The sequence below is a fragment of the Tenrec ecaudatus genome, chromosome 12, assembly GCF_050624435.1.
Source record: "Tenrec ecaudatus isolate mTenEca1 chromosome 12, mTenEca1.hap1, whole genome shotgun sequence".
Lineage (NCBI taxonomy): Eukaryota > Metazoa > Chordata > Mammalia > Afrosoricida > Tenrecidae > Tenrec > Tenrec ecaudatus.
The window spans coordinates 113699483-113713893 of NC_134541.1; the positions used below are offsets into that span (position 1 = coordinate 113699483).

General features: G+C 56.9%; 1 protein-coding gene across 2 annotated transcripts in view; it reads left to right on the forward strand.

Annotated features, from left to right (window-relative positions):
- The first annotated feature begins 7393 nt into the window (after nt 1-7393).
- The window catches only part of XYLT1 (xylosyltransferase 1), a 330985-nt gene continuing 323967 nt past the window's right edge, over nt 7394-14411 (forward strand). For both annotated transcript variants that reach the window (XM_075564553.1, XM_075564554.1), the window contains exon 1: nt 7394-7925. In XM_075564553.1, coding sequence (XP_075420668.1) covers nt 7572-7925 — 354 coding nt within the window. In that variant the 5' untranslated portion in view covers nt 7394-7571. The remainder of the gene's footprint in view (nt 7926-14411) is intronic.

Here is a 14411-nt window from a genome sequence, read left to right on the forward strand (position 1 = left end):
AGGTTGAAAAGCCAAGTCTGCAGTTAGGTTGCAACTGTTTCTTCTCATTTCGCTGCGCCCACCAATAGAGGAAGGTCTCAAAGGTGTTACTCCATCCCCGTCCTTAAGGTGGACTGCACTCGGAGGGGCCCACTCATTCCCATTCACCTTTCCAGGGCCTTCCCACCACAGTGGTTCATCTTCCGGCCTGATGTCAGCCAATATTCCCTTGCGACTCCTCGTGTTTTCTGTGGAACATCTCGGCCTCCCTCCCAGCCTCTTCTCCGTCCGGAGCTCGGCAGGAACCTGCTCACCATGGTGACCCCGGCGGCTTGGGAAATACTGAAATACTGATGGCACCGATTCAGCATCACAGCGACATGGACAGCCTGGACCAAGTGACAGGTATGGGGGGCCAGGTATTGGTTGAGCCAACGGATGGTGTTTGATGTATAAAAGGACTCACTCCTCCCAAATAGGTCAAGTGCATGAGGCCGTATCATTGCTTCTGGAAGTGCCCTGTTCTACTCCCTCCGTCGACGGCTCCCACACTGCGTTCATGCCCGTTGGCTGCAGTCCAGGGCAGGCCCCTCAGTGTCTCACTCACTCAGGATCCTCAGCAGCCAGGGCCGTCCTCAGGGGGACAGTTGTCACCTGACATCGCGTCACCCTCTGACTCAAGCCCCAGGAGCCTGCTCCTCTGTCCCTCCAGGATGGTGGCAGATCAGAACATTCCGATCCACAGGGTTTCCACGAGTTGGTTTCCTCTTCTTGCAGGGTGGGGAGTGGATTGCCAGGCCTCTCTTCCTAGTCCATCTTTGTCTGGAAGCCCTGCTGGGACGTGTTCAGCATCAGAGGCACACGGATGTCTGCACCAACCGGCGAAGGAGGTGTGTGAGGTGCAATGGCCCGGGATCAAGCCTGTGTCCCCTGCCAGGAAGGAGAGCCTCCGACCACGGAGCTGACAGTGTCCTTGGGTCTCAGTAAGTGCCGATGCATTTTATCTAAGTTCTCAGGACGTCAGTACTCATAAATGCCAGACGTGATCACCACCACCACCTCCTTCACCATCATTGTCTATGAGTCGACAACACACACACACACACAAGTGCACACACACACACACATTTCATTATAAGAAAAACATGCCTACTGACCTTGTCTAAGACTGGATCCTCAAGTGTATCTCCTGCCCAGACATCAAAGGGCGTGTGTGCAGAGTGATGGACGGCGTGTGGGACCAGCAGGGTGAGCATGCTGGCTGGCACCCAGCAAGATCAGATACTCCTGTCAGCATAGCGAATGGTTTCTGATGTCCATGGGGGTCTCCTCCCCACCCGTGTCCCCACCTCCCAGATCCCCCTCTATCCTTCCCCCCACAACATCACGTTGCAATTTATCCCTCCCTCCACAATAACCTTTGCAAATTGGCAGGGCTTCTGTCCTTCTGTGGGTGGTGGGCGCCCGATCAGACACCCGCTTCTGCAGCTGTCTCCCAGTCTCGGCCACGGAAAGTGTGAGGTCAGAGGCGTTGTTTGCTACCTCGGCGCCCTCTGCTGGTCAGCTGAGTGGACGCCGCGCCGCCAAAAACCAGAGGGCTTTGGAAGCTCAGCTGGTGCCCAGATCCGAGCTTGCATCAGAGGGGGATTCTCCTCCCCGTGGGGTGGGGTGGGGTGAGTCCTGGTGCCTGCTGGGAGAGCGGACAGTCCTATGGGGTGGGCATGTCTCCTGTGTGCCCCTCCACCTGCTGGCCCGCAGAAACAGGTGGGTCACCTCCATGACTTCAACTTTGGTGCAGGAGGGAAACAGAGGCCGGGCTTTCTTTATCAAGGGCAACGCCACTCAGTTGATGCTGACTCATAGGCGCCCTGGAGGGCAGACTAGAACTGCCCCCGGGGCCTTTTCGGCTGCGGTCATTAAGGGAGCAGATGGCCACATCGGTGTCCCAAGGGATGGCCGGTGGCTTCAAATGGCTGATCTTTCTGTTAGCAGCCAAGTGTTTAACCCCTGCGCCACCTTTGTCAATTGGTAGAGTTGGGGGGGAGGGGTAGGAGGCGGGGGAGGTGGGAACAGGCTCAAGAAAAACAAGAGGGAACAGCCGTGTAACGGTGATGGAATAAACAAACAAGTGTTGTTGGCAGAGTTTGACTCTTAGTCAGAGGCCGGCAAGCCAGGGTCTCGCCCTGCTTTACCGACGAGCCTGCCATGGGGGCAGGCTGACACCCCTTCCAGACTGCTGTGGATCAGCCACCCTGACTGTCTATACGGCAGACGTCAGCAAGACCACGGCCAGGGCTGGCAGCTGATTTCAACTCATAGCAACCCTATAGGGAAGGGTAGAACAGCTGCCATTGCGTCCCCCCAGGCTGTGACTCTTTCCAGAAGCAGACTGCCGTGTTGTCGTCCCGCAGAGCAGCTGGTGGGTTCGAACCACCCACCTTTGCATTTAGTTCTTTGTTATCTACAACTCCCTGGGCCCCTGTCCCCAGGCACCCTCGGGAGACAGGCATCAGCTGGGCTTTTTACTCCCACAAGCAGTTAGTCTCAGAAACCCACAGTGGGGTCGTTGTGAGTCAGCACAGACACCAGGCCAGTGAGTTTGGTTAGGGTTTTGGTTTGCAGATCAGAAGTTTGCAGATCAGTGCTGTTTACCTGTTGAAAAATCACACAAGCGGAAAGGAGCCAAGGTGGGGGCGGGTACCCAGGGGTGAGAATTTGGAAGTCCTGGGCTCAACCCCACCAGGTGCGTGAGGAACATCTGCGGCTGGGCCTTGCCCGCCTGTAACCAACAGGAGCTGCGTGTGAGGCCCTGAAGCAAGCCCGTGTCATGTCTGCCACTGGGCACGGTGCCCTGGAGCTGAGGGAAACTGCCTGTGTGCCCCCAACCTCAGGGCTCGCTTGAAGGCCGCTTTCTGCAGACAGCTTTCCGCTTCGTGTTGCTGTTGCTGCTGTAGGCAGGTGCCAACACGGTGGAGTCTGCCTTACCACCACCAGAGAAGGGCAGGGCGACCCCCCAGGGTGTCTTAGGCTTTTGTCTTTCTGTGAGTGGAGCGGATGGCCAGGCCTTTCCCCTGTGGAGCTGCTCGGGGGAGTGTGTGTGTGTGGGGGGGGGCTTTCAAACTACCAACCCTTTTGGCTCGCACAAATGACATTGCTGGTGTGAATAAAAATACGAATATCTAACCTGTATTGAGCTCTCGCTGTGCCCCACTCTCTAGGAGAAAGATATGTTCCACAGGAGTTATTTTGCTTAAATATTATCACCACCACCACCAAAATCAACAACAACCACGAGAAAGGTCCTGTGGTTGTCTGCAGCTTACAGATGAGAAACGAAGGCAAGCGCGTGGCCCTGCCATCTTTTGCTGAAAACTCAAGTCTAGTTCTGTGCTCATTGCCACTGCAACTGTTGACTTCGTACCTGGTTTAACCCCCTGGATATGTTGCAGTTTCTTGACAACGAAGCCTCCTCTTCTCCTGACTCCCCCGACAGCCCCTGCCTCTGAGCCAGGAACTCCCCTTGGAGAAGCTCAAAACTGCTCGTTGGTTAACTCCCTTGGGGAGTCTTAGGTAGCCCTTAGTTATTTTTTCCCTTTGCATAGATTCTGACCCCCAGTGTGTCCTGAGGCGGGTTTGAACGGCCAACCTGCTCGCTCATGGAACGCTTAACATTTGCACTCCCTATTAGCTGCCAAGGAGGTCTGGTGGCATAGTGGTTACACATTCGGCTTCGACCCTGAAGGTCTACAGTTCGGAAACCACCAGTCCCTCCGCAGGAGAAGATTTACTGAGACCTGTGTAACATCGCTTGGACACATTACCGGTGAAGGAGTGGGGGGGTGGACATGAGTTGCGTTAGCCAGGAATCAAACCCTTGTCTCCCACAGAACCAACACTGCCCCCCTGAGGATTTCCTACAGGGCCCATTTGTTACAGCCTCACACGATGCCCCGCACATAACAGTGACTGAGCTCTAGGAGAATGTCCTAGGAGACTTACTGCAGTAGCTAGAGCCAGTCATAGGCAATACCCGCCACTTGTCGCTTTCTTCCGGCATGACTGCATGATGCCACCCCAGTACCCTTTGTACCTGCAAAGTGAAAGCAACGTGGCTGCGCTGGCCTGGCTTGTCTTGGAGGTTTGCCGGTGCCAGACCCCTCTGGCTGGGGTGGGCACTTCGAAAGTTCTGAAACTCACTGCCGTCTCCACCCCAGGGACGGGCTCTTCTCTGTCACTCTGCTGTTCCTGATCTCATGTCCTCGCCTGCAGGTGCTGGAGGTGCCGTCTGTCTGTCTTTGGCAGAAAGGCGGCCCCGGCTGGCCTTCCCCACTCTTCTTTTTGCTGGTGATTTTTTTTTTCATCCTGAAACATCACATCACCGGTTTATGGCGTCCAGAACCTGCCCGGAGCTTTTAAACCTCTTTCTTATGGGATTTGTTATGAGCCCAGATAAACAAAGAGCTCTTTCTCTCCAGGGACTCCGGGGACCTGGATCCGTAACCTCACTTCTCAAGCCTGGGACCCGAGGGAGTTGAGCCCTGACTAAATGTGTCACGTGGAGGAAGCATCGCAGCACCGTTGCTCGGGGGAAGCGATGGCAGAGCCTTTGAACCAAGGAGTACCAAGGGTTCCCCAGGCATCTTCGCTGTGATGAGAAACTCTGAGAGGGAGAGTTCTGGGGTCATGACAACCCTTCTGTCACTAAGGAAATGGAGGCCCTGGGATAGAAGGGGGCTTCCCAAGATCACGGTCTCCCTGCAGCTGCGTGGATTAGATGATGGGGCTACTTCCTCCGCACCCATTCCTCCTCCCCTGCTTCTGTGATGGTGAAGACGGAGGCTCAGGAGGGCATAGGACCCAGGAAAGGCAGGGAGCAGCAGTAGAAGGAATCATGTAGGGTCATTCTGAGCAGCTGAATCCAACCTGACCTGAAGCTTGCACACAGAAATGCTCAATGTGGGACCCGGCACACTCTGTCCTGACGACAGAATGGGCATTTTTTTTATCGGAATAAAATACTCTTGACTGATAAACAGGTGCCCCCATTATGCCCAGTCAATTCCAACTCAAAAAACAGCCACATCCTTCTATGACAGAACTATTGATGCTTGATCAGTAGGCAGGTAGGGGCTTAACCATTGTGCCGCCAGGGGTCCTTGATAAATTGATGTGGAACCTTAAGTCCTGGGTACATAATCTTAAGGCTGATTCTTGTCTGGTTTCAGAATCCCCGCCAGCTGGCATATGGGAGTCTCAGGCCAGGGGAATAGATAGGCTTATTAAATAGACTCCGTTTTCAATGTGTGTCATTCCTCCCCCGATGTCTTTTCTAGGAGCCCGTGGCATGGTGATTACACGTTGGGCTGTGATGGGCATGGTCAGCAGTTCAAAGCTACTGGCAGCTCTGAGAGAGAAAGTCTGGGTGTTTTTTATTCCTGTAAACAGTTACAGTCTCAGAAACCCAGAGAGGGTCGCTATGAGTCAGCACTGACCCAATGGCAGACAGGTTGGCTCTTGGTTGGTTTCTTCCATTCCCAGCCTCTGGAGCGCAGAGAGTTTTGTACACGTCTCTGTAAGGGTCCCTAGCCTGTCTCCTTGTATTTTCATAACCACTCCCCAACCCAACCATGCCTCCAGCTTACTGCAGGTGAGAGACCACACCTGACCCATTGTGGGACGCCATCCCTAACTCACTGTCTAGCTCACGGTTGGGCTCAAGCACGCTGGCTGAGTGGATGATACAGTGTGTCCGTGTCCCGCCTTCTCTTTTTGAGGGACCGCCTTTGATCCCCCACTATTATCTTTTAAGAAGTCCTAGTGGCACTGCAGGTCAGGCGTTGGGCTGCTAACTGCAAGGCCAGTGGTTCAGAGCCACCTGCTATTCCGTGGCGGAAAGGTGTGGCCAACTCCTTCCTATGTAGGATCAGCATACACTCCGTGGCAGTGGGCTTTCTTCCTGCGGAGCCCTGGTGGCTCAGTGGCTAAGCGCTTAGCCAGGAATGGAAAGGTCGGAGATTTCAGCTGCTCACCTGCTCTGTGGGAGTACAATGCGGGATACTCCCTCCCTTCAGCCCACGGCTGGGAGACCCAGCGAGGCAGTTCAAGTGTGTCCTGTGAGGTCGCTATGAGACAGAGTAAAGTTGATAGTAACAGCTGTTGGTTTTTGTCCCCTTCCCTTTAAAATTGGAGATGAAATTAATAGGCAACCGACAAGGTGCAGAGCTTTGCACCATGACGTCCACGAATGGAGGGCTTGATCTGCCACTGTAGTGCACGGGACCAGGTTCTGCCAGGGGTGCCTGCCCTGTCCATCCATCACTCATATTTCTTCAGTGCTGTGGTGCCGGGATGACAGGAAACACTGAGTCAGAGAAGGCTGGGGATGAAACTGGAGGCCACAGGAGCAGTCTTGCCTGGCTCAAGGTCACCCAGGCAGTTCAAAGATGGGGAGGAACCCCACCTTTCAAGGCAGGCCCCATGGTCCCTGGGGAGACAGGAAGGCCAGCTTCTGGATGGATAGGGAGGATAAGGCCCATGGAGGGTTCCCTGCCTGCTGGGGCCGGAGGATGTCAGAAAGGCCCTTGGCGGGCTTTCGCACTGAAAGGGATGGCTTGCCAACAGGGTTCAAGTCTCGGGGCCTGGGAGTCCTAAGGGACCAGAGCAGTGACTCAGTGGGACGGTTAGCATATGGCTGTGATTAAGAAATCACTCCTAGTTCTAGAGAGACTCTTTGGGATCTCCTGGAGCTTCCGCCCACCCTTTCCAGGGAGGGGTCCCAGTTGGAGCTGGGGAACAGGACCCTGGCATGCCTTTCGTACAGCGCGCATCTGGACCAACATACAAACTTTAGGCCCCCAATCAAGTCGGAAGTTCCCTTCATTGACTCACTGGTTACCTCGTCCCACAGGGCTGGCAGGGTCTCAGGATCCCCAGATTTCCTGATGTCCCCATGACTGAGAGGCCACCTCCCCAAAGCTCCCCGCTCCTCAGGCCCAGTCTCCTTTTTCTCTGCTTTGGGATTGTCCCCTCCCCCAGGCGCCCATACCCCAATCCTACTCTTCTTAGGGAGCGGGTGGGGGGGGGAGTGCCTGTCCTTTCTAGTTGTCCCCACCCCCTTCCTCTCCCCTCCCTCGGCCCCGCCCCCTGCCCCGCCCCTCGTCCCTCGCCTCGGGCCCCCCCCTCCCCAGCACCTACCCCTTCACCCTGGAGAGGGGTGGGGAGGTTGGGAAGGTTGGAGGGGGCCATCGGGTTGAGTCCCCCGCCGCGCCGCGCGCCTCTCCCCCGAGCGCGAGCCCAGCGCCCCCTCCGCGGCCTCCGCGCTCCCCGCCTCCCCGCCTTCCCCTCCTCCTGGTGACGTGCGGGTCCCTGCCCGTCTGAAAACTCCGCGCCGCGGCGGTGGAGGCGGCGGCGGCGGCGGCGGCGGAGGAGGAGCAGCGGCGAGCCGAGGCGGCGGCGGCGGCCGAGCGGAGCCCGAGCAGCAGCAGCAGCAGCAGCAGCAGCAGCGGCGGCGGCCGCCGGAGCCGCGGGGAGCGCGGGGGCGGCCCGGAGCGCGCCGGGGTCCCCGCGCCCCGCTCGCTCGCCGCGCTCCGAAGATGGTGGCGGCGCCGTGCGCCCGGAGGCTGGCCCGGCGCTCGCACTCGGCGCTGCTGGCGGCGCTCACCGTGCTGTTGCTGCAGACGCTGGTCGTGTGGAATTTCAGCAGCCTCGACTCCGGGGCCGGCGAGCGCCGGGGGGGCGCAGCGGCCGGCGGCGCCGAGCAGCCGCCCCCGGCCCCGGCCCCGCGCCGCGAGCGCCGGGACCTGCCCGCCGAGCCGGCTGCAGCGCGAGGACGCGGCGGTGGCGGCGGCGGAGGACGGGGGCCCCTAGCGCGGGCGCGGGCAGGCGGCCCCGGAGAACCGCGCGCGCAGCTGCCGGCCAGCCGGGGCGCACTGGCCGCCCGGGCGCGGGTAAGATGCCCTTTCCACTCGCGCCCCCTCCCCACACGCCCCCAGCCACTCGCGAACCCCGGCCCTGCAGATCGGGACTCCCCACGCCCAGGGGCTCCTCTCAGCTCCGGTTTCACCGGCGCGGGGGATCCCTCCCAGCCCCAGGAGTCAGGACTGCCACCTTGGGGTCTGGGGAAGTTACCTCGGAAGGAGGTGCTTTGGGAGGACCGGATCCTGGCCGGGTCCTTGTCCCCTGCCACTCGCGTGGGGCACCCTGACTTGCCCTGTGCTGTGGGTGTCGATGACCGGGGTGCTCAGCCGCCTCTTAGAGCAGGGTGCAGACAGCTCAGCCCCGCCTGCCTGCCTCCTTGGCATTCGCCTTGGCTCTGTCTGGAAGGGGTCCTGGGGCCGGTGTCCCAAGTCCCCCCAAATGCCCCTGAATCAGTCTTGTGGGTGCTCCCGCGCACTTTGGATCCCCGGGCTTCTGTGGATGTCCCTGTTGCCTACCCTCTGCCCCTGAATGCCTCTAACCTTGCCACCTAAGGCCCTCTTTCTCATTCCACCTCATCATGCTCCCCAGCCTCAGAGCCTGGACCTTCCTTTGCCCTGTCTGTCGCTATCCCCTTATCCAGTCTCTGTGTGGCTGGCGTGGGTCTGACCAGTGACACTGCCGTGGCTTCTCTGGGGTTTCTCTGCTCATCTGGGCTGTGAAGGGTTCCTTCTTGGACCCTCAGGATGATGAATGGGGGGTGACAAGGCTTCATCCCGGCCCCCAACTTCTTCAAAGATGCTTCCACGCCTTCTCGGGTGGTCAGCCTCTCCTGGGGAGGTCAGAGTCCCGCTCTGGCCCAAGGGCTCTGTTCCCCATGGGCGTGAGTGTCTGTCGGCAGACTTACTGATGCTCTACGTGTCTGTCTGCCGGTCGATTCCTCAGCCATGCCCTAATCCTTGGGGAAGAGCAGATACCGAGGGGAGGGGGGTGCCTTTTGAGGCTCTTTGGAGGGGAGCATAGGTCTGTATGGTTGATCACGTTGGCAGCCCTCTCGGCAGTCTGCCTTGGGGCTTTCTGTTCCGCTGAACTTCTTCAGCATGCTGGCCGCCTGCCCTCTGTGTGCCTGGGAGCTGAGGACATGAAGTGAGACGGCGTGGTGGCATTTCATGCTGCTGCCTGCCTGCCAGCTCTGTGTCTGTCGCCGGGAAGAGAGTGGGGTGGGACTCCTGATGGAGAATCAGAACACACCCAGCAACCTTCAGCCTCTTCCCTTATGGCCAAGGGCACTTGGAGAGGCTGTCTCTGAACTCCCTGAGCCCAGAGTGCTGTACAGGGGCAGAAATGCAACTTGAAGTGCCTTTGAGGTTGGGCGCCAGTCTGGGAGGTGGGCCCGGCGGGCTTCAGAAGCATGTGCCCGGTTTGGGAACACGTAGGTTCAGGGGGGTGGAGGGGGAAAGGGGATGGGCTTACGGTATCCCTTGCATCTGGGTGGATGCCTTTGGGTGAAAATAGCACCTGTTGAAACAGGTAGAGAGAAGGGAGGGGCTGGGATGCCCACGTCTTCATAACCCTCCCTCCCATGCACCCAGTCCTCGGGGCCTCTTTGTGGGTTCAGGCCAGCATCTCGAGCCCTCACCCAACAGCAAAGCCTATAAGGTTTGCACCTGGGAAGTTGGGAGCATGTGCTGGTCTTTTCTGTTGTCTCTGGGAGATCCAGTTCGTTTGCTTTTGTGCAACTGCTGCTTCTCCCCGTTCAGTCACTAGCCCCCCTACCCTACCCACACATCGAAGGTCTCCTGTACCTTGCGAATCATTTCTTGTCTTCCACGCCCTGTGGCTGTCTTCCCTGCTGTCCCTCTTGGTCTAGATTTGTTCTTCCTTTCTGACTTTGTCCTTTCTCTCCTCTCCACCTACCCTCTCCCACCTCCCCCCACCCCCCCAGGCACTCAGGCCACAGTTCAGAAGGGCTGGGTGGAGCTGCGGTGCCCACCCAGCCCCTGCCCTTCTGTGGAGCTCAAGGAGACCAGAAGGGGGCAGGCTGTCCCCAAAGTCTGCTCGAGCAGGGGCTTGGGTTACAGTCAAGGCACAGACTGGAAGGGGCAGAGTTTTGAAAGCCAGGAAGACCCTTCCAATGGGCGCCTTGTCTTCCAGACCCCGCCAGAGCTGCCAGTGTGACGCCTTAGAAGCAGATTCAGAATGGGTCATACCAAAAAAAAGAAAAAGAAAAAGCACACAATTTTTACTAGATGGCTCTTATAGAGGGAGTTGGGAGGCATATGCCTTGTGGGTGCTGCTCCTGAGCCAGAGCTCCCAGTTGGGTGTGGGGTGGGAGTGGAGGGGGTGAGGGGGTCCTTGCATCTGGTGGACATGCATCCACTCCAGCAAGCTGGTGGTGGGTGTGTCTCAGTGTCAGGCAGAATCCAGAACGTAGCCCTTGCTGGCGAATGCATTGTGGTTAGGTTTACAGAACGCTCCCTTATATAAAACTAGTTTCTCAGTGTCTCTGCACACCCCACGATATGTTGGGGGCTACTCCATTTGTAGGAGAAGGACCTCGATTGGATTGCTGGGTGCATTTAAGATGCCAAAAAGCAGCACCCAGCGCCTCAAGCCCAGTAAGCCCTGAAGGATGGGCGGACCCAGCAGTGGAATGGAAGTGCCAGGTTCCCCCTGTTCCCTCCACCCCCACGCCCTGTCCCCAACTTGCCAACTTACCAGTTGTCTGGTAGAATGACAGTGGTCTCCACACGGGTCCGGCTCCCTGGCTCTGCAGTAAGCTGTGATTCTTCTGTCCTCTCAGGGTTTAAGAAGCAGAGGGGAGAGCCCCTGATGGGGGTAGGGAAAAAACTGGCAGGAGGCACGAATGGATTCTCCAGGGAGCTCAGACAAGCACAGGGCCCACTCCTCTTCAGAATGTATCTTTGCTTTCCCTCACGGAGCTCTTGAAGTCCTTGTGCCTGAGATTAATTGATCCCCTGGAAGGTTCATTGAAGAAACCTAATTTTGAATTGCCCTCCACAGTCCCTCCCCTACCCTATTCCCCCCCCCCCCCTTAAAGCAGAATGGGGCTTCTGTATTGTCTGACCCCTTTGAAATGTTGATTTTTCCGGGCTGAAATTCCTCATGCTCTACATTACTCAGATAACTCGGGACTTTCTCAGATGGTACCGGTGGCAGTGACTTTGAAAAATCACCTCGCTGTATCCACATCGCCTCTGCTTCTAATAGCTCAGAGGTATAGCGTTTCTTCCCCCGCTACTCAGAACTTTCGAGATTAGAGAGAGAACAGAGGGAAATTTATGGATGGTTCTCCTTTCCCTTCTTCTTCATACGCTCGGCGGGGTTTTATTTTGTCTGAGCATTGCGCTGTTGTGTACAGACAGATGCATCACTGAACGATAGTTACCTGACGGTGCATGTTGCCATCTGCTTAATAATATACTGGAAAACCATTGAAATAGCTAAATAGAAGTTATTACATACATGGGGGGGATGTTGTATGCAAATATACATGTGACAGACGCAAATATACATGTGACAGATGCAAATATAGACGTGACAGATGCAAACATATATAACGACAACTCTACAACGGGGCTTCCAAACGTTCATGGACGCATGGGATCAGAAGATGATGGTGTGTTTTTTCTTCTTCTGCAAACTCTTTGAAGCCCTCTCTTCACATAGGTCACTGATGTCCTTCCAACCCTCTCCCACTTAATTCAGTTCATCAAGTCTCTTTTGCATCTTCCAGAAGGCGAGGTGGCCGCATGCTACTCTCGCTCAGAGAAGGAACTAAAGCGACCCTTCGTCGTTGGTGGGGGTTGTCCAGACTGCTCTGTGATGTCACTGGATAAGGGCATTTGGTGTGGGCAGCTGCGCCTGTGCGGGGTCGTGCGTGTGCGTGCACGTGTTTTCCCGGGGTACAAATATACCCCTAACAGCATCTGAAGCAGGGGCCCTCCTGCTTACTGTCTACAATCAGTGGGGACATAAATCTACAAGCAGAAAAATGGAACTGCACAGCGTTGGGGCTTCACGGGGAGGGCTGACGGGGCTCTGTCGTTGCTGCAGGAATCCTGGCAATTGACCCATGTGCTTCTGCCTTGACCTTCACATCTCTCTGCTTCGGCTGAGCCAGCTCCCTGTCTCGTGAGACAAAAAGAAAAGTCTTAGGGGGAAATCCAAGACATCAACAGCAACAAGTCTCTCAGGTTCAAAGGACAGAAGGTGGGAATAGGAGGAAAGGTCACGAGCACAGGTCAGGCACCAACAAGAGCCACTCCCTTACGCATCCTCAGGCCTGACGTCCCCGGGTTCGAGTCCAGCTTTGCACTGGTGGCTGCCACAATCATGGGCAGGCCCCGTGGATTTTCTGCACCTCAGAGGGCGGTGTGAGCGTGAGACGGAGACTCATGTACACATGGAGCTCTTTGTAGAATGAACCCACAAGTGGGAGCTGTTGATCATCAAAGGGCATTCCAGGTCTGTTTGAAAATAACCAGTTTGCCACAATTGTTCATCCCCCCTTCCCCCACTCCCCACCCAGAGTGGGCCTTGAGTGCCACCCCAGGCTGGAGGCTGCATCCAGCTCCTCGGGGGTGTGCAGGTTGGAGTGCACCGACGACACACATTGAGCACCGTCTGTATGCCAAGCATCGTGCAGGTACTCTGCCTGTGCCATATTAAAAAGAGATGTCACGTCCTACATACTGGGGCCTAAGGACACCTAACTAGAAATGACGGGTCTCACGGATGGAATAAAAGGGCTTGGCAGACATCACGCCTCTGGGTCACGGAGGCCGCCCAACTCTGAGTTAGAACCGCCGCTGCCCCCCGTCCACAGGTGAGGGGACTGAGGTCCTGATGCTAAAGCATCTGACTTGTGACCGTCACCAGCGGTGGAGCAGCAGAGCCGGGGTTCAGGCCCCCAACGGAAACTGTCTTTGAAGGCCTTTGGAGGACTTCGATGCAGCCCCGTGAGTCTTGACACGTCTCTCTGCCTCGTGGCTCCTTTCTGGGTGCAGATTTTCAGAAATCTGCCAGCCCTGGAGAAGCTGAAGACAGGCCGTGCTTATAGACTCAGACCTCTAAATAATGAGACTAGGAGAAGGTCCCGCTCCCAAAGCCCCCCTCCCAGGAGCTGCGTACCATGCACCGGTTCGGACTCTGTGTGTACGCGAAACGTGGGCCCCTCTGAGGTGTGTGCTCTTGTAGTTCCAATAGCCGGTTGTTATGGTACTTCCTGTAGACCAGCGGTTCTCAATCTGTGGGTCACGACCCTTTGGGGGGGTCCAATGACCTTTTCACAGGGGTCACCCGATTCATAACAGTAGCAAACTTACAGTGATGAAGTAGCAACAGAAATCATTTTATGGTTGGGGAGGGCGAGGGTCACCACCACACGAGGAGCTGTATGAAAGGGTCGCGGCCTCAGGAAGGTTGAGAACCGCTGTTCTCAGGATTGCTCCATGTCCTCATTTAACCCTCATGCTTTAGGGGGGACTCCGGCTTGGGAGCGTGAGCAGCGCGCCCAAGGTGCAGTTCCAAACGGCAGAGTTGGGATTTGAACCCTCTTCGTCTGTGTTTCCCTAATGGTTCCGTCTGTCACCACCACCAGCTGTGTTCCAGTTGATCCCCACTCAGGCTGTCCCCCCCATGTTGTTGCAGAGTAGAGCTATCCCGTAAGGTCTCCGGGTGACTGTGAGCTCTTGAGGTCGATGGGCCAGTCCTGACCTCCGATACCCCAGTCTGGGTGGGTGGATGTGACCAGTGTACGTTTTGCGTAGTACTGCGCACTTCACCTTTTGCTCCGCTCTACAACCTTCCTCCTGCAAGTGTCCCGTGGGGATTCCGATTCTGGATCCCCCAGGACTCCCTGAAGGAAGCACGGTAGTAGTTGATTGGATCCAAACATCCCATTCAAGGGCAGGGTGTGACAGTCCTGGGGAAGGAAAAGCGCCCCCGTGTAGTGTAGTGACTTCTGTCTGAGTGTTGGCAGAATGCCTGCCTGTGAATGGTGGGCTCGGCAGGAGAAGGCTCTTGGAGTCTCACTCTCATTGACCAGGGCTCAAGGCAAAGGGGCCTGGGCCTCCTGGCCGCAGTGGGAAGGGTCTTCCCATTGCTCTTGTCCTGTGAGCGGCTGTCCACGCCTTCAGATAAACTCGCTCTGTGGTGCTCTCCGAAGGAACCCCTGGCCTGGCGACAAGAGCTGAGCCAGGGTAGGCGCCATCTCCCCCAACATGCCGAACAGATTGTCTTGTGGACACATCCTCCCTCCTGTAACAGAAACTACCCGTTGGGCCACAGATACGCATCGCGTGGTGCCCGGATCTCTGTGGTTAAGCTGCCTTCCTCCTCCATCGGAAGCCAGAGACTGCATAGGAGGTGGCAGGGAACCAGCCCAGCCGCTGCAGCTCTGCCAGGAGCAGGGGAGGAGGGGGCCTCGCCAGCAGCGGGCACCGGGAGCCCACGGGTCCTCTGAGGGTAATAAAAGTGTTCTGATTCAGACCTGC